At 44.8% G+C, this 19,309-nt stretch overlaps 3 protein-coding genes across 7 annotated transcripts in view; 2 read left to right on the top strand and 1 right to left on the bottom strand.

The window, feature by feature from the left end:
• The first annotated feature begins 1,862 nt into the window (after positions 1-1,862).
• On the top strand, positions 1,863-5,952 carry Lipt1 (Lipoyltransferase 1). The gene is made up of 3 exons (XM_077665704.1): positions 1,863-2,442; positions 2,676-2,783; positions 3,766-5,952. Exons 1-3 carry the CDS (start codon positions 1,954-1,956, stop codon positions 4,345-4,347), a joined length of 1,179 nt encoding a protein of 392 aa, XP_077521830.1. The 5' UTR covers positions 1,863-1,953; the 3' UTR covers positions 4,348-5,952.
• Positions 5,929-8,295, bottom strand: LOC144132952 (tRNA N(3)-cytidine methyltransferase METTL6). Its single transcript, XM_077665705.1, has one exon. The coding sequence runs from the start codon at positions 8,168-8,170 to the stop codon at positions 7,298-7,300; it is 873 nt and encodes a 290-aa protein (XP_077521831.1). The 5' UTR covers positions 8,171-8,295; the 3' UTR covers positions 5,929-7,297.
• A 174-nt stretch (positions 8,296-8,469) lies between these two features.
• LOC144132948 (dyslexia-associated protein KIAA0319-like protein) overlaps positions 8,470-19,309 on the top strand; it is a 30,567-nt gene continuing 19,727 nt past the window's right edge. Inside the window, exons 1-9 of one of the 5 annotated variants that reach the window (XM_077665701.1) lie at positions 8,470-8,603; positions 9,234-9,434; positions 12,938-13,004; positions 13,160-13,241; positions 14,368-14,553; positions 14,982-15,156; positions 15,966-16,157; positions 17,312-17,404; positions 18,553-18,685. In XM_077665701.1, the coding sequence (XP_077521827.1) occupies positions 9,362-9,434; positions 12,938-13,004; positions 13,160-13,241; positions 14,368-14,553; positions 14,982-15,156; positions 15,966-16,157; positions 17,312-17,404; positions 18,553-18,685 (1,001 nt within the window). In that variant the 5' untranslated portion in view covers positions 8,470-8,603; positions 9,234-9,361. Of the gene's footprint in view, positions 8,604-8,857; positions 8,989-9,233; positions 9,435-12,937; positions 13,005-13,159; positions 13,242-14,352; positions 14,554-14,981; positions 15,157-15,965; positions 16,158-17,311; positions 17,405-18,552; positions 18,686-19,309 lie in introns of those variants that run through there. The other 4 variants (XM_077665700.1, XM_077665698.1, XM_077665699.1 and 1 more) reach the window with 4 other exon arrangements.

The following is a 19,309-nucleotide window of genomic DNA, read 5'->3' as shown; positions in this document are numbered from 1 at the left end:
TTGTTGGAACCTCGCCGCTGATCGCCGCGGCGGCAGGATTCGCTCGCATTTTCACTTGCATGTGAAACAGGCTTCATTTGTGAATAGTAGAGTTTAGCGTCCCAAAGCGCATAGGCTGCCGCAGTGTAGGGTTTTTTTAATGTGTACTGCACAATTGAAAGGTTAAGGCAGCCTGACAGAGCCAAGCAGTCGTGTAACCTCGGTATCTATGATGGACCATTTGAATGCATTGGCAGCCAAACATTCATTATATATCTGAGCTGGTACACTTAAGTTCGTTATATGCGAGGTCCAGGCATGGAAATTCGTTATATCCGAGGTGGCATACAAAGGTTCGTTATACAAATTTCATTCGTTATACCTACTATGGCAAGTGGGCCACCTAGCTACCAGTGGCTACCGACGGACGGCGCTTACAATAACTCCAAATCAGGGGGTACAGGGTGATATGGGATGGGCGTCTTTCGAGAGCAGAGAGGCTTGCAGTAAGATAGCATTTGAAAGTAGCTCTATGGCATTTGAGGAACGATTGAGAAAGATGGAGGAAAAGCAGTGGGCTAGGAAAGTTTTCGGATACCTGTATATAAAGAATGTTGACACGAAATGGAGAAAGCGAACTAGAAAATTGACAAGCAAATATCTGGACAGCAGTAAGGGGGCAAATCAGCAATTATCGGTTAAGAAAAAGGTTAAAAGAAACAGAGAGAGAGCTCTGTGGAAAACGGATGCTGACGAAATCGGCACTGGGAACATACAGGACCTTTAAACAGGAAATTGGCAAAGAAAATATCTATGATAATTGTAGGGGAAGCTCTTTGTTGTTTGAGGCCAGGACTGGAGTTTTGCGGACTAAGGCACATAGAGTCAGGTACCACGAGATAGACACGTTGTGCATTGCGTGCGGAGAAGAGGAGGAAACGGCTGAACACTTTATACTTCTCTGTAAAGGGCTTCACCCTATAGTGGAAAGCAGCGGGGCTGATTTATCCAAGGCATTGGGATTTAAGGACAGTGAAGGGAAAGTAGATTTTAAGCGGGTAGAAGTAACCAAGCGAAGGTTATATGATTGGTGGCTAAAGGCAAGACAAGAGTAAAATTTCATAAGTCATGGCTAGGTGGCTTGAGCCACCGCCCGATTTAAAGCGTTCAGCCGTATTCATCGATCTGGGTGGTGGCTTGAACCACCGCCCGATTTCAAGGGTTCAGCCTTATCCATCCATCCACCCATCCATCCGTTGTTTACATATGGTTTACAGACAAGCACGATATTGAGAGATGATGGTTTGGTTTGGTTTATGGGGGTCCCAAAGCGACTCGGGCTATGAGGGACGCCGTAGTGAAGGGCTCCAGAAATTTCGACCACATGGGGTTCTTTAACGTGCACTGACATCGCACAGTACACGGGCCTGAAGAAAGAAGTATAGGAGAAGACAATCAAAGCAAAAGAAAAAATCGCCAAGAAAGAAACCGGAAAAGCAAGAAACGCGAACTAGGCCGGTGCGGATTTCGAAACCATATGGCGGACGGCGGTCTGAAGACTGAAACCGCTGTCTCGAGACAAGCGTTGGTCGAGACCTGCCTTGCATGCCATAGCACTGCAGCTTTTATTCGCGCAGCGTCGCCTTTGCCGCATTGCGCGGTAGCGCTGATACTTCTCGCAATATTCGCGCTTAAATGAGAGTTTTAGTGCTGGTTTTACGTATGTCTTTAGAGCTCGGCGTCATTCGTCTTGACTGTTGGACTGTCATTACCAGTTTGTGTTATGTAAACCTAGCAACATATTCTTTTTCCTTTGCACTCGCAGTACGACAGTTTTATGACATGGGTAATATGAGTAGTAAGGTTTTGATTTCGCTTGGCTGATGATGATAATAAACAAGATGGCAGCGCCCATGGAAAAGAGCACGCTTATCACCGAGTTTCGTTCACTCGATCGGAGTCGGCTCTGTAAAGATGAGAACTCCAGCCTCGGTACTTCGCATCCTCAGACGCTCGTCTGCGTCACTCGCCAACAAGTTACCGCCGTTTCTCAATGACGAGAAGCGCGCCAGGGCTCTCGTGTCCACGTCCCGCTGCATCTATCGCAATCTCGCGCTCGAACAGTGGCTTTACGAAAACGCCACTTTCTCGCCCGGTTCGCCCGGCCTTCTCCTCATGTGGTGGAACGGACCGGCGGTGGTGATCGGCCGTCACCAGAACCCGTGGGTGGAGTGCAGTTTAAACGCGGTCACCAAGCTCGGTGTCACCTTGGCGAGGCGAAACAGCGGCGGTGGTACAGTGTACCACGATACCGGTAACCTCAACTGCTGCTTCATGGGCCACAAACGCGAGTACAATCGTAAAGCGAACCTGCAGTTCATCGCCGACGTGCTGAATGCATCCTGGGGTGTGCGCTGTACCATCACGGACAGAGATGACGTGATCGTGCAAGACGCTTTTAAGGTGACCCATTCGTCGATAATGGCACGTGCACCGCGTGCCCGTGCCACTATCAGGCTTTAATCTGAACAGTGGCAGTGAGCGTTGCAGCTCTAAAAGAAGCTTCACTGAATAGGCAGTAATCCTACATAGTCAGTGAAGTGTGCAACGGTTCACCAGTGTCGTTGCTGTGACCTTCTGAGTTGGTCCAGCACTTTATAAAAAAAAAAATAAAGCGACCTCCTCTTCTTTTTCAGATATCTGGAACAGCTGCCAAGATAGGCCACCAAAAGGCCTACCACCACTGTACACTACTTGTTGACGTCAATACTTCTATCTTGCATCAAGTCCTTGGAAGACGCTGTGTAAGCGCATTGCACTGCATTGATATACTAATCATTCAGCTCTACACAAAACATTCATAATTGCCTTTATTTTCGTTTTATAGTTACAGCCATGTTAGAGTCCTTGCATTTTATAATCATTGCACTCCTTGTTTACTGTGGCCTGGGCACTGAACAACTGGTTCCAACATTTTTTAGGAGAGTTTACAGATGTAGGCCAGTTTGTAAGACATTAAAACAGTGAAAAACCGCAAAAGACTCAGGGCAGTACTATCACCTGAACATTCATTGAATGAGAATGAGTTAATGAGAGCATGGATTTTAAGTGCAGATCGCGCGTGTAATCCTACAAGTCGCAAGATACGAGTGACAAAACGATACCGAAAACAAGTTCCACCACTTAAAAAACGACAGCATGCACATGGAAGTGATGAAATGAAAAAACCGAGAATAAATGACACGTTTTGCATATGGAAGGGATGGAAAGAAAATTGCAACTTATAAGTCACATTGAAAAAAAAAAACAATTCTTTTTGGAGGATGATAACACATTATTCTGGTTGTGAACGCAAGATGGCAGCAGCCTCAAGTATTTCTCTTTGAAACTGTTACTTTTTTGTTCCTATGATCTCGGTGCTGCTGAACTTGGGTAACAGACCTGACAACTGCAGCACTGAATTTGTCATTTGCAACATGCCCCCCCCCTAGAGTGTGCGGGTAGCTTAATCTTACTTGTTAAGCATAAATGCTTTAGTTCATACAATTCTGTGGGGTAAGCTTTGAGAATCAGTTTGGACGGCGCAAAACAATGCCCATTTCAGTCGTAGCCTTGATATTTATCGGAATTTGATTTCTACCAAAATAAAGGTGCCATAGCAGAGAGCATTATATTATACTTTGTTTATTTGCTTTGATGCTTAGACCACTGCACACAGTAAATTTGCTTGCTAGAAAAAGTGGCATAACTTTTTATTTTCCGCTTCATTATTTGTTCACTTTACAGAGCAACATTGAGAGCAAGGCTACTAGCAGTGTGCGGGCATCCGTCAAAAACCTCAAGGAACTCTGTCCGCGTCTGACTCTTGAGACCCTATCAACATCACTTGCCGCAAGGTTCACTGGCCAGCACCAGAAAGATGCAATAAGCACGAGAAGCGACGACTGCATCCACCTAGTCAACCCATTGGAAGACCATTTCCCAGGAATCAATGCTATGTGCGAGAAGCTCCAGAGCTGGGACTGGATATTTGGAAGCACACCGCGGTTTACAATTAGAGGCAGTTTTCCAACTCCCACAACCCAGACCGGTGTACTCGACCTTGGGGATGCCTTGGGACGCAATGAAGTGCTGAAAGTAGAGCTCACGTGTTACCACGGCAAAATAGAGGACATGCATCTAGCACCCAGTGTGCACAGCCACCGGCTGTTGCAGGCCGTCATGGATGGGATTCGTGGTGTGCGGTTTGTGCAGTGTGACATTGCAGAAGCTTTTGGAAGAATCAAGGACAGTGATCCCAAGAACAGTGGTTTCCTAGATTATTTAAGCAGGTGTTTTATTACTTTAGTTGGGAATGCACAAATGTGATCATTCCTGTGCACATTAGCCCCCTTGTTGCAGTCACTCATAGTCTCCTGTGATCAGCATGTTGCTCAAAAAACAAACTTTTAATGCGAAGGTATTACTAGCCCCTTACGAGAAAAGCCGGCAGCATGTGTGTGTGTGTACTCGCAGATGGTACAGAAAATCCTAGTGATGGCAAGAAAAACAGGGTGACGTCATCAGTTGACTGTATGATGTGCACAGAAAGCTGAGCACTGCCACTTCAGACAATCCTATAAATGTCGTTCATCTATGTATACTCACCGCTGGCCGACCTCCATGTGGAGCCAGTTTCCCCAACATTTGTACCAAATTTGTGATGCAACCTTTTGTTGTACAGCATTCAAGGTGACATCATACGATTTCTAACTGTATGTTTTTTACATGTGCTGGTCAAGTTGGAAGCTAGCTTGTGACGGGGATTTGAACTGTCGACATATGCAGCTTTAATTATATGCCTTCCCAGACTTTCATGTAAAAATTGTGATGTAACCATTTGTTGTACGGCATTCTGGGTGGTGTTGTATGTGCACGTGTATGCAGGCATCCGAAGCAACCAAACGTCTACGCTTTGTGTCCATGACATGCAAACTCAACCAACCTCGTCGCCGTGCAGCAAGAGGGTCCTAATGCTTGGAGCCTGGTGCACAACCAATACGTAAACATATAAACTCGCAAAAAAGAACTTTAATGCATGTACAAACGTCACGCATAAACAATGCACCCAGGGACAGTAATGCTTTCGCATTCCCACACGTAAGCAGTCTTAAATGTTTCCACCGAATTTTTAGCAACTCATGTCACATATACACATTTAGGAAGTGTTTACATTTACACTGGTCCTGAAGATTTCAACTGTCGACAGTCGGCATGATATGGAGCTTGTTAACTTAACATAATGTTTTGCTTATTGTTATTGCTTTTGTTAATGTTGTGCGCGGAAGAAAACAGCAAAGGCATTCCTCCTCGCTGCTCAGCGGGGAGTGTTTCTCCTCTTTCCCGCTACTCTGTCTCCGGCTGCCACCCCTACCCAAGAGAGGAGTCAGCTTCGAACCATGCTGAAGTGCGGCCGCTAATGTGTACCGCTCAACTGTACAGTTTCTCTTGTGTCCATAAATGCTTTGTTTGAATCCTACTGGATGCAACATTTAACAGAAAGAAAAAAATATCGAAGACCTTTCAGTGTCTTGCGGTCCAAATATGTGACAGCAACTGCTGCGCTATGCTCTTGTTTCAAATACGTAGTCTTTGGCAAAAGTAACCAGGCTGCATCGTTTTTTTTCTCACATTCATCTAGTGGACCATTTATGCCACACCTCAAGCTCTCAATCTCTATAAGGCAAGGTGAGCCCTTGTCCTCACCTTTGAAGGCCTTTTTGACCTTCAGAGAAGCTGTAAGGGCCCCACAATACAAGTGAGAAGCCAACCATGCAGCCTGGCTAATTTTGGCATAGGCAGAATGCTGCTAGCACCGTCGGCACAACCTAGGTATCGACCAGGCCTTGTAAACGTGTAGGACTCGCATCTACCTTAACTGACTGCACGTTGAGTTATGCAACGTAACCAAATAAAGTTCCTTCACATACTGAGGATGCAACACCCTTCTTTGTTAGTGGAGTTGTCCATAGGCCTACCAGGATCACATCGACAACAGGTATGACATGACACATGACACTGATGCCTCTTACCAAGAGAAAGCCTCCAATGCAGCTGTTACTATGAGCAGTTCACCATGCCCTAGTCCTTGTTTCTTCTTGAAGATAAGGCAATATTGTCAGAAGCAGAGCTTAGTTAAAGTAGAAAATAGCAAGGCGATAAATGGCAATTTTCAGGACTACAAGTGATGACAGTATTGTTGCTAGCAAATTGAAATAACATATGCAGTTCAGTAAAATATAAATTGTGACTTACAGTAGTCTTTTTCAGAATGACGTACCACTGCTAAACAAAAAAAAGGAGCCCTTAGTGGTGTTGCCATGAGCAAGTGGCCCAGTCATGACTCGTGCACTGCGACGTCTTGGGCTCAACTGACCAAATGCAAGTTTCTTGGACACGCACAGAATTGCATTCCCACCTTTGCTTGCAGAACCCCGTGTACTCTATCGAGGCAGTTTTTTTCCTCAGGGGCAGGTTTATGACCAATTCTTGGAACGGGTAATTGAGAGGGGATTAATGGTGGCATTTTTTTTCAAGGCATATTTCTTGAACTTTCATCATTCATATAACTGGGGCCAATTCGGTTTTTCCATAAATATTTTCCACTTGGGGACAGGTGTTCCCTTGTCCCCTTTATCTGACTGTACTACCTCATCATCTTATTTTTTCATGCACATTTGCAGTGTATGTCACATGTGACCGCATACACAGTGTACACATTAAAGGCATGTGGTCTTTATTGCTGTCCAGGTGAACTCTGCAGGGGGAGCACAAAAATGCTGCTGTGAGGTACAGATAATAATAATAATAATTGTTTTTTGGGGAAAGGAAATGGCGCAGTATCTGTCTCATATATCTTTGGACACCTGAACCGCGCCGTAAAGGAAGGGATAAAGGAGGGAGTGAAAGAAGAAAGAGGTGTCCGCAGTGGAGGGCTCCGGAATGATTTCGACCACCTGGGAATCCTTAACGTGCACTGACATCGCACAGCACACGGGCGCCTTAGCGTTTTTCCTCCAAAAAAATCGCAGCCGCCGCGGTTGGGTTCGAACCCGAGGTACTGATGCAAAAGTGAAAATCTGGCATGCAAGTCCTACAGTGCATTTCTGCACTAAATGAGCAGGTAACTGCCTACAGTGCAACAGTTCAAATAAACTGAAGAAACGAAATGCTCACGAGTCGCGTTTGAAACTTGATTCCACAATCTAGGCACTTCGTATGAAAACATTCAACATTAAATGTTAACATCTCCAAAACCTCCATAAAGGCCGAACATGCTTCAGCTATCTGCTGTAGATTCCTTTGAAACATCTCGTGGTTTCCTGAACTTTCCCTGCACAAATATCCGAGGCACACAAATGCCTTCCTTCTTGTTTACTGTCTGGCGGCACACATATTCGTTGCTCAACACTTCATAACCGGCATCTGTGAACAACTTTTCCAGAACTTCCTCCGAAAAGTAGAAGGCCCTCGTGCCGTCTTGGCGCACGTAGAAATTCGCGCTTATCTTGTGGCCAGGCGCGAACCTTAGCATTGCTTGGTCGAACAGCCCGTAATCCCTAAAGAGTACAAGGCCCCCGGGTTTCAGCGTTTCATAGATGTTCCTTAACGCCTGACCCATCTTGTCGGGGTGGACGGCGGACAGGACGAATATCATGGTGACGATATCGACACCTTCACGGGGCACTTTGTCGACAAGACAATCCTTGGTGAGGTCGCACTGGAAAGCCGTAATGACGCGCTCATCGTAGAGCGGGTGCGTCGTCACGAACTGAACGGCGCGCGGCGAAAAATCGCACGCGTATATGTAGTAATTCGTCTTCTCTTCTATCAGCGGGAAGACGAAATTGCCGACGCCGCAGCCGACCTCTAGCAGAACGGGTGTCGCGTCGTCATTACTACCCCCACTCGATGCTTCTGCCCCACCGCGAGCCAGCTCCTCGAACTCGCGCTTGGTCCAGTGCCTGTCTTTGAAGAAGCGAGTTTCGTTCCTCTTGTAGAAGAGATCCCAGTTCTTCTGAGCTTCGGCTTCAAGCTTCAGGCGCTTGAACTCGGAGAGCAGTGCCGTGTCCTTTGCGAGTTTGGCAGCTTCCTCTTGGGTGAGTGCTCGCGCATAGTGGCCTTTCACCTCCGAGCTTGACATTTCATCCATGTTGACTGCCTGAATGACTCTCTATGACTTCAATAAAACGGGGAGAAATATCGCCATAATTTCAGCAGAACTCAACCGAGGCATTCATGAACGTCAGCCCGCATGACAGCATGGGCGCAGCCATGTTTGTTATCGATGTCGCTGGAGATGAAATGAAAAAGAAGATGTTTGTTGAAATTAAATTTGCAGTGTTTCGATTACCGTGTTGAATAGCTGATTTAACTATAACTAACAAAATTATGCATTCTTATGATAGCGCAAGAGCCTGTTTTTTAGCTGGCGAGTGCTGCACATAATCCAGAAATGTAGTCATTAGCATTGGAGAAAGCTGTCCGGTCAGCCGCTCTTCTGCTGCTGCGCCAGCTGCGCTTTCTGTCATTCCGCTGCTTTGCGGCGAAACATTGCATTTCTTCAGCTGGTGACACCGTAACGCGTGAGTTATCGCAGTTAGCGTTTCTGTGCATAACCGGCGGTGCCATAAAGGCGCACGAAGTAGCGTAATCTTGCTCGCAACGCTCGCTGATCGCTCCAGTCTCGGTTTGTCGAGTTGTTTGCGCTTGTTGACTGACACTTTATCGCGACCTGTCGAGCGCTGTCTCTCCACCGCATCATTTTCCTTGCGGCTGCTCCTTAACGTGCCTGGGAAAGTTCGAGTGGCGCGCATATGCAAGAAAAAGAACATCGCGTTGTTTATTCTTTCATGGTTTTATCCGCGCACTACTGCAAAGTGTTTGCCGTGCTGAAAATACTGTTCCGGTTTTGGTGGAGTTGTTCGCGTCCTTGATACACTTTTGTGCGTTCACTCATTCCCATATGGAGTGAGTTCTTAATTATTTTGCCGTCTGTGCGCCTTTAGAAATTTCCCGAAGAATCCATATTGTGCGCTCGTATGCTGTGCAGCTTAAGAGCAGCGTAAACAATCTTTATTTAATTCTGTGTGATACAGCTATGAGATTTCTTGCCGCTGTTGAAGTGCTCAGTTTTTTCAGATTGCTTGCGCGCATATTTTAAATATACTATATATCTTTTTTCATTCAGTTTGCGTTTCTTTCTCGTTTTTCAGGGCATTCGCCTGCTCCGAGTAAAAGAAAACACAAATTGTGAAAACGGAGTGGAAATCACTTGATGAGAAGTTCGTGCACACGCTACTCGCATGTCGATGTGAGAACTTGCTAAGAAGAAATCGGCAACATGCAGTGCCGAAATCGACTTCTACTGCTCGCCTGGTTTTCGTCACTGCTTGTTGTCAGCCTTACTTTGGACAGTAAGTTATCGATAATTACTTTTGTGGCGCTGAAAAAAAATTGTGTGTGTTAACTTATAAGCATCGGTTCGCTTGAGGTATACAATAACTTCACGCCAGATATTGGGCAGAAAGTAGAGAAAAATAGCTGGCAGCATGGCATTGTATGACCTTGCTTTAACAAGTGTATAAAATAATGTGGAACTGTGGCTATATTGATGGACTACAAGTACTTGCAAAGCACACGCAATTGAGGCTCTTGTTGAATGTTGCATCCCAGAGCAAAAAAAAAAAAGTGAAGTTAATCAGAAAAGAAAATTGCATTGCGGGAGTGAAAACTTGGCAGCCACATCAGAAAAAAACAGCTCTGTCCTTTTTTTTTTTTGGCAGGCAGTTGTAGCTTGAATGGCACTGAGGTGTTCATTTCACACAGCACATGTAACTCTCTTGCCTGTGTCATGCTGCCAACGGGGTGCTTCCAGTATTTGTAGGAGCACTTACTTTAGCATTAGCGAACACACTGTGGCAGTTGAAAAGACTGCCTGTCTTGCTTGTTGTGAGGTGCCAGCTCTGCTGCCATATGCATAGGTTCTGCCTAAACGCTTGCTTTTTGGAAAGAAAAAGTGGTATCATTGTGTTATTTACGTCCTCATCTGCTTCCGCAGAGCAACACTGGTTATTGCTGACTGTGGCATACATCAGTAGCGATCTTCACCAAGCAACAGTTGTTAGCCTTGAAATGGAGAAATGATGTTTAGCTTTGTGGCAGCCCTGAAAGGCACCACTGAGATGCATTAAAATATCCACTGATTGCTTGCCTTCGTCACTGAAATTGGAAGCTTTTGCTTTTTGATAGATCACCGGCCGTTACATGAGCAAATTTAATCATGTTAGTTTTGTTTTCAAAACCAGATGGCCATCTGAAAATTTTACTTCTCTTTTTCTCATTGTATTCCAAAAGTTTCGCAGTAAGTATTTATATCTATTAACCTACCTTTATTGAACAAAAATTTTATGGTTCTTTGGCCATGTTTATTAAACAATAAAACAGTGTACAATTCAAGCTGTAGCTGTCACATAACTCAAAAAGATTAGGACACCGAAGCAAAGCTCAGCATACCTGTAACCTAAGCTACAGTTAGTGTCTTGCCCTACACTGCTAGGATGTACTGCATAGAACGTGAATAGAGGATAGTAAACTATGGGCACATAGCAAAGGAATGGGCAGAGCATGTCACATCTTTTGAAGGTCCTTCTTAGAATCGAGAAACATGTTAAAATGTGTTTATTTTGTTCTGTGTTCATCAAAAAAACTTCACAGACATAAATTTATGCTCGTTTACCATGGCTGTTGCTTTGCTATGGGCCCAATACTCCCTTCCCCTGCAGTTTTAGCGCTTGGTCTGGAAGCGCAGTTCTTTGAAGAGGTTCGTTTCATTCAGGCCAGTGACTGTACTCTTGATTTGTTCCCTGGTGAAAAAAATCATCCACCTCACCCAAAGGCGATCTCGAGGGTGAAGATGTGGCTGCTGAGGAAGAGGAAGATGATGAGGATGAATTTGGCGGTGCCGGTGGTGGCGGTGGCTTCTGTCCCGACTCACTCTTTCCAAAGCTCACTCTTCTCCGGCATGTGACCCCGCGAGGCAATGCCAGTGCGGGCCGGTTCACCAAGGTGGCACGTGCCTCAAGTCTGCTGGACTGTACCAAGGCGTGCTGTGAGCAGGGAGCCTTGTGCAACCTCGTGTTCCTCCACGGTAGCTCGTGCTTTCTTGTGCGGTGCCGTTCGGCAGCCCTGTGCCAACCGCAACACCGGCCGGGTACCAAGTTTGACTCTAGCTTTATGGTGATAGTGAGGCCTCCACGTAAGTCGCTTTGGCAGTGTCGACTTCAGTGCCTTTCAAAAGTTCTCAAGCACGATGCGTGTCACTGGAGAAGTTGTCAAGCTGTGCAGTGTTGATTCTCTTGTGGTGATCATACTGTACTGTAGACAGTGGCAAAGACGATTCTTCTTGCTGTTAAGATCATGTGGACCACTCGTAATGCAAAGGGTTGTCCTAAACTTTCGAGAGCGCTGAGTCGCTAGGCAGTCTTTATTGCTCTTTAAACCATATAGAGTGCCAGCAGTGAGAGACTGTCAGAGCGCCTGGGGATCTGAGCAGCTCATTTTTTGCTGTCTGAAGCATCTGAGGAACCAGCCATGTGAAGTACTGTTCAGACCATCGGCAGTGCTGAACCCCGAGCCTTTTCCTCTTTCTATAACACCTAACTACCAAGAGTGCAGAGGCTTGTCTAGAAGACTTGCAATGCTGAGCCTATAGGCAGTATTGTTTGCATCCTTTAATGTGAAGACCATCAGGATTGCAGCACTTAACCCACTGCATGGCTCAGTGACTGCTGAGGTCACCTGTGATGTGGGTTGGGATCTTTTGAAAGGCACTGCAATTGAATTGCTGGTTTTCTGGTTTGGATTATTGATTGGTTTGGTTTCATTAGCCAATTTTCTTTTCGTAATTCTACCGTTCCCTTCGTTGGCTTTCTTTGTCTGGTTTGGTTTTTCAGTTTCCCATTCCGCCAGCTGCTGGCACAGTGTGTATGGGTCATAGCATTGCTTATTTTCATTGCACGCACGTGCAGTTTGTTCTGTTTATTTTAGTTTATTTCCTGGTTGAATTTTATTTTTGGTTCGGCTCTCCATGCATGCATTCACCGTTGGTCTCCTCATTTCCACTTTGCAGCTCTATTCTGTGTGTTCCTTGTACTGCTGCAGTGGCCGTTTGGTTCATTACCATTTGTGTCTCCAGTAGTGGAGCTACGGGAATGCACCGTCTTCGTTTTCACCTTTGGTCCTCTTTTAAAGTTTTGCTTGTGTTTTCATTTCTCGGTGTACTTTTGTCATTTTTATTCCTGCTGTGTCCTGTGTCACGATTTTCTTTTAGAATATTGCAAAAATGGGTAGCTTTCACTTTCATGGCAGTCTTGCTCGGAAGTCCTTTCACTTTGTTGCTTGTCTTGTTTATTTTTTTTTTTCACTTTCTTATAGCAGAGTAGCAACTTAGTAGCTAAAGCAAAGGATGTGCTGTTCTACTTTCAGTTTGTTTTTTCTCTAACTTGTTTATTTTTCTGTTTGCAATCACCATTGCTCTAGATGTTCTGTCTAAAAAGTAGTAGTGTTACTGAAGTTTAGATGTCTTCATGACTTATTGTTTGTATATTTGTCATCATAACTTTGTTTCATTAATATTTCTTGTCATTAGCTCGCTGTAGCAGTTTGTCATGATTAGTTTGCTGTCAAACTTTGAATTGCGGCTTTAAGTGAAGCCCATGACATTGCAGTTACATGCGTTGGCTACAATTTTCTCTTTGTTTGGTTTTGTTGTGCTTGTTACCTCGTTACCCCTATTAAGGATGAATCTATACCATTCGTGCAGTCGAATTAATTGTCTGTTTATGCTGTATTTGCGGATGGCTTTCTGTCATTCTTGGCGTGCTGATCCTCATGTTGTTTTCCTGCCTTTCTATTACAGAGAAAAGCTCGACAGGTCCCTCTCAGGAATGGTCCAGTCATTCAACATCAAAGTCCAATGAAGACTTGTAAGCGTTGCAATTTTACCTGGCTTCCACGCACATTCTTGCAGTATTTCTTTTTTTTCATGGTAGAAAACGCATTTTGTATTTAGTGAGAAATGGTGGAATTTTCTGGAAAAATTTAGTGCATCTCCTGAAATACATTTTGTTGGTGCACACAGGCTATCAAGATCGACTGTTTGGAAAAGCGGCAAAGTCAGCGGAGACTCTTCAGAAGGAGTGACAAACAGTTCCAGTGTTTCGGTAAGAAGGCCTGTGTATCTCATTTCCTGTGTTTCTCACTGCCATCAGTTATTTGCCAGCCTGGATGTCGTGCTGAATGCATTTTCCAATGACTCATTCTGTTGGCTGTTTCAGGGCAGCATTTTTGTTTGGTGTCAAATTCGTGTTTGTCTGGCCAGTTTAGTGCTAGATCACATGCTTTGCTGGTGAACAAGAGGCAAGCTGTTCCATATCCACCAGCAAAACATGTGGTCTTGTGCCCAATCAATAACACAAATTCACATTTTCGCTTGCAGGAAGAAAAAAAAAGAACAAATTGACAGACAATTACGATACTTGGTAATGTGAAATTTGAGTGCAGCTTTTCACCCGCCACCAGCCGCCGCTGGCAGGCGGCGTGTTACGGTGCTAGCCACCCTCTGGGATCTTTCCATGGCAACCACCTTCTGGTTGTCCATTCTGCCGTTCTCGCCGTGGCAGGTGTCATTTTACTATGTTACCACCTGCCATGGTTGTCAGGTGGCGTTTCAGGCCGCTGCCGCCAACTACGACACTGAAGCCAGGAACAGCCGCCTAAGCACTGCGCTCTAACTAGCAAGTGCAATTAGTCATGAGTGTTAGCACTATGTACGAGTGCTGTAATGGCGAATACTTATCCTGTCTAGCATGGAGAGGCTTCAGGAAACACAATCATGAGAGAAACCTGAAAAGTGTCAAGTAGGAAATTTGGCTCTTCCGGGAGCTGGAACAACAAACGTGGCAATGTAGTTAACAAGAAGGACAGGGTGAGGTTGGAGAAGAGTTCTTATCTGGATTATACACTAGTGTAGGCTACCGGAGAGCTGTATGTAGAAATATAAATGCCCAAGATCGGGAAATTATGCTTGTGACTAAATGGGAGGCAGAGATAGTCTTGCAAACAATGCAGAAGGGAAAGTGGACATAGAAGATTATGTAACTGCATGCATGTGGATGATAGCAAAGATATTGTGGTAAGAAAACGTTCATCTCAGTGTGCGCAATGGCTTGTCATGCCCGTGGTACCAGAGACACCTGGTACTTTGTCTGTTTAACCTGGGGCTAGTTAACCTGCCCTTGTGGCGCAATTTTGTTAATTCACGCCAACCTGAAGGTGCCTGCCAATCAGGTGGTGGTGGGCGACTCTGGCCGCACATGCGTCTACGGGATACTGCAGCAGTGTCTCAAGAACGAAGAATGCGTCATAACTGGCCAGAGGCGGCGCACTGGCACGTGCCACTGTCGGCAGGGCTTCACCAGGGACCCCGCATCGGATTCCTGTGTGGGAACACAGAACAGCTCTGTCAGCGAGCAGGTGTGTGGATGAGGAAAACTTGCTTTTAGGGCAGGTACTGTTCCACAGTTCCCTTATACGAGAGGCCCGCTGCAAGGCCGAACAGAAGGGAACCTTTACATGTGCCGTGCTTTATGAATGGAATGCATGCATTTACCCAGAAGGCACATTAACAGGCAGTAGTATGCTCAGCAACTGCTGGCGAGATGGAGATAGTCATGCACTGCCATGCATTTCAACCTCATCAGAAGGTGCCACTTGCATCACTGCTGAGTGGAATTAGCTTCGTGATGTTTTCCCCGGGCCCCCCAGAAGTTTCATTCGTGTGCAGGTGGTCGTCAGTAGCCTTTTTATTTTAATGACTCGTGCATGGCTTTTTACATGTTATGGCTAATGCTATAGCAGTATTGCTGCGGCTAGTATTTCTGCATCATGATTATCTCATGCAGGCTGTTCCCACCACGTCCCCGCTGTCATCATCCTCCACGAAAGCAGCGGCAGCCGTCTCGCCAACGACAACGACACCCTACCCTCTCATCGTGTCAGCCGGAGAGAATAAGGAGCTTCACTTGCCTGAAAACGAAGTGGTCCTCTCTGCGTACGCCCTCAAGGCAGGTGGAGATGGTGAGTTTTTTTCAGACGTGGCTCATGCATTGCTTCAAGGATTTAGCACCGGGAGGTTTGTAAGGGACACATTCTGGGCGAATAATGTCGTGTTCGTTACAAATGTGTAAGGGACGCATGTTGTGATTACAATCTCCAGCATTCGTGTGCTGTCCAATGTGAAGGTGATCTACATCGTGGAGTGTCATGTGGACTGGGAATGAGTGCTTTGAAGAGTGTGTCAGCTGTGGTTGTGAATTGGGATAGATTTTCTGGTTACACTGGGAATTTTTGGGAGTTTTTGACAGTCACATGTGGCAGTGACATCTGTGCTGTTTATGCCAGAGAAAGATCCCTATACAGCTATTTCTGTAAAAGGAAAAAAAATTTGACCTCATGCCTGCCAGCTAAGATCTTGGAACTTTGGTGTTTTTTGTATAAATTTGAGTGTGGATTATTTTTGCGGCTGTGATTGTTTATGCGTTTTTGTAAAATTGATCTTTGGGCCATCAAACTGATCATGGGTAATCACAAACATGTAGAGTATTTTTTAATTTTTAGATTTTTTTCTATTGTTGTGGTTGTGCCACTGATATTCATTTTGGTGCATGAGGGCCATAGAATGGCATAATTGCGCACGCTGATGTAGAGGGAAGAAGCTGTTTATCATTAAATTTCTAGATAGGTGCACCCTCTTTGAGCAGAAATCTAGATTGTTTAAGTGCTTTTTATAGTGATGACCGCGCTGTGGTACTGTGGTGCTGTGGTACTCTGTGTTGAGGGGAAGGGAGCAAGCTGGTCGTTGTAACTGAGCTGCTTCCTTTCATCAGCAGGGAATCAGTTCCGGTACCAGTGGACGCTCGTGTCACACCCTGATGGCGAGGAGACCGGTGTCATGCAGGACCAGAACACCCAGGCATTGAAGCTGTCGCACCTTAGAGAAGGACTGTACACGTTTCGTGTTGCTGTAACAGGGAACAACTCATACGGCGAAGCCACAACTAATGTCACTGTTCTACCTCGTGAGTAGTGGAGCGCATTTTTGTCCCTGAACCACACCCGTTCTCCAGTAAGTGAAACTGGTAGTGCGAATTTTCATTGCTATTTGATGCCAAGTGTGATGTCAGGAAGCAGCATTTCTACACATTACTGAAAATCAGAGTAGGCTCCCGTAGGACAAACTGTGTAGAGCTTAATTCTGGAATAAGCTGTACAGTTTTTGAACTTTCATCTTTTTTCTATTGATGCGATGCAAAACAACTGGGCTGACTCATACCACTTGATTTGTTCTCATCGCTTAACATAAGTTATTGTAGGGATTTACAGACTGAAAGTGTAAAGTATGAGGTGGCTGGCTGGTTTGTGCCACCATGTTACAGTGCGTGAGGATGGACATTACATCAGAGCTAGCAGTTGTAAAGAGAAAAAAATCTGAGAAATAGCTGAACTGCTTTGTATAGGTGAAGTTCTTTCCGGCCTGAATTATAGATGGTCATGCACGTGGCATGTGATTTTAGGTACATTCCACTCTTCTGACCGAGCAGGTTTTGAGCGTAGTGAACAGTTTTTAAAATTTGCAGGGTGTCTCCTTTTGTGCTGAAAGAGTAGTAGTCACAAAAGGATAGAAGCTCACTACATCGGAGAGATAGACTGTAGCCGCTGTGCAGAATATCTGAATGTCTTTCAGAGAGCTTAATGTATGTTTCCTTGTGAACGCCTCCTCACGTATGGTGTCCTTTTTCTTGTGTTATTTACATTGCGTGTTTGTTCTGGCACCTTCAGAATTGGTCAGCACTTAGTTGAAGTGAACTTTTGACATGCTTAGTAGATTTACAGATTTTGGTCATGCTTTTCTTAAGGGGAACTCGCTACATGTAGCAAAAGTGTAGTTATTAAAAACATAATATATGATATTTACAACATGTATAACATGTGATGACCCTGGACAGCCAGTTTATAGCACCTGAGTTGATCCTTGGTAGGCTATTCTTGTATTTTTTACACCTTTCTGCTAATCAGCTGGCTAACTGATGATCTAAAATTTTATTTTACATGCTGTACTTGGCTTCAAATGAGATTTCATTTTAGTGTTTCAGTTTTGGCCGAGGAAAATTTTTTCAAGGATTGTGTTGGCAGTCGGCTGATATTGTGTGAATGACATGATTTCTCTGTGCAGCCAAGAGAATCAACAAGCCTCCTGTGGCCGTCATACAGCCGGACAATGTCACTGTCAAACTTCCGAGCAAGGACACTGTCTTGGATGGCTCGTGTGAGTGTCGATGCCCTTTCTGAAATCTTATTTAGTGGTTTTGTCCCGTTCATGATTAGATTGTGCAGTTCATGAGCTTTCTCTGTAGTGAATTACCTCTCTTAAGTATGAGGTTGCAGTGGAAATAAGTGAGGTGAAATCTTCATTGACTGTTGTTGGCTCGCCTAGTTCCCTGCATTGATCTATAAATAGGAAATCGAGTATCATTGGTCATGCCAGCTGTGAAATGGAAAGAAGCACTTAGCTAGTGGCTTCACAAGCAACTTTCAGCGTGTTTATACTTTTTCAATTTCCTTGTATACAACCTCTTGATCTTTGGTTTGAAGTCTTTCGTTTTCTCATTCTGCTAGCAAAGGTAATAAATTTTGATTTTTTCTCATTGTGAATTACCATGCTTTTTTGCAGTTACCAGCATTTCAGTTTGAAATTGTTTTCTTTTTCACTTACAGGATTGCGGCTCTTTGACTTCCTCAGTTTACAGTTTGTGGCATAATTGTGCTAAAGAGAGGGAAATAACTAATAGAATAGGAATGATGTGAAGCACATATAGCAGGTTCTGTCTGATCATGAATGTCAGTTTACCAGTATCCTTCAAGAGAAAAGTATACAACAGCTGTATCTTACGGTACTCATCTCTGGGCCAGAAACATGGAGGCTAACGAAAAGAGTTCAGCTTAAGTTAAGGACAATGCAGTGAGCTATGGGAAATAAAAATTATAGGTGTAACGTTAAGAGGGCAGAGTGGGTGAGGGAACAAACGCGGGTTAATCACATCCTAGTCGAAATCAAGAGGAAGAAATGGGCTTGGGCAGGGCATGTGATGCGAAGGCAAGACAACCGCTGGTCCTCAAGAGTAACGGAGTGGATTCCAAGAGAAGGCAAGCGTAGCGGGGGTTGGGAGAAGTTTAGGTGGGCGGATGAGATCAAGATGTTTGCAGGCATAGGGTGGGCGCAGCTGGCAAAGGATAGGGTTAATTGGAGGGACATGGGAGAGGCCTTTGCCCTGCAGTGGGCGTAGTCAGGCTGGTGATGATGATGGTGATGTGCTAAAGCAAACCTTTTTTGTTCTTGGGTCTTGCCTCTTTCTGTGTATTTTGTAGACATGTTTGGTTCAGGTGCTTCAGTAACGCGAGTGCTTTCTTGTGCAGTCAGCACAGATGATGACAAGATAGTGCAGTACCACTGGGAGCCCATCACCATACCTATTGGCTACAGTCCCAAGCTGAACGACACACCAACAGTCCAGCTGAAGGACCTCATTCCCGGCTTTTACCAGTTCATGTATGCACTTACTCTTCTCTCTCCACAAAACACAGGGAATATCAAAGAGGTGTGGAAGTGGCTGTTGTTTTTGTTTTCGTTCAGGAAAAGCAGCTGTCATATCCTGCTTAATAAAAGAAAGGTATATGCTTCACAGAAAAAGGAGGATGGTCATTCTCATTTCTCGTTAACCGTAAAAAGGAGTTACATATCAAAGAAAATTGTGACCTAGTGATGTCCTTAATATTGGTTTTCATTCATAGTATCAAATTTCTCCTAGCAAGGCTTTCAATTTGTCAAGGCAGTATGGCTGTGTATCAGAATGGTAAAACGGTACGCAGTCACCACATGAAAACTGCGATTGTTTCCCTTTTGTCTTGGTTGTATGTTCTCACTAGATTCTGTCCTTGCTGTAATGTTTTACATTAGCAGTGCAGTTGTTCTGTTGCTAATATAGCTATGTACTGGAGGCTCGGTCATAAAGGCATGCTTAATTTCATATGCATCAGTCTTAAGTTTAGTTCTTACTGCTTAATATACTAGTACCTGTACATGTTTTTCTTTCCAAGGAACTGCTGGAAAGTGAGTTCTGATGTCTGTTTGTCTGTAGTCTCTATTTGCTGTTTGGTTTTACCCATGCATTGC

Source organism: Amblyomma americanum, chromosome 5 (genome assembly GCF_052857255.1).
Source record: "Amblyomma americanum isolate KBUSLIRL-KWMA chromosome 5, ASM5285725v1, whole genome shotgun sequence".
Classification (NCBI taxonomy): domain Eukaryota; kingdom Metazoa; phylum Arthropoda; class Arachnida; order Ixodida; family Ixodidae; genus Amblyomma; species Amblyomma americanum.
This window is presented reverse-complemented; position numbering and strand designations above follow the sequence as displayed.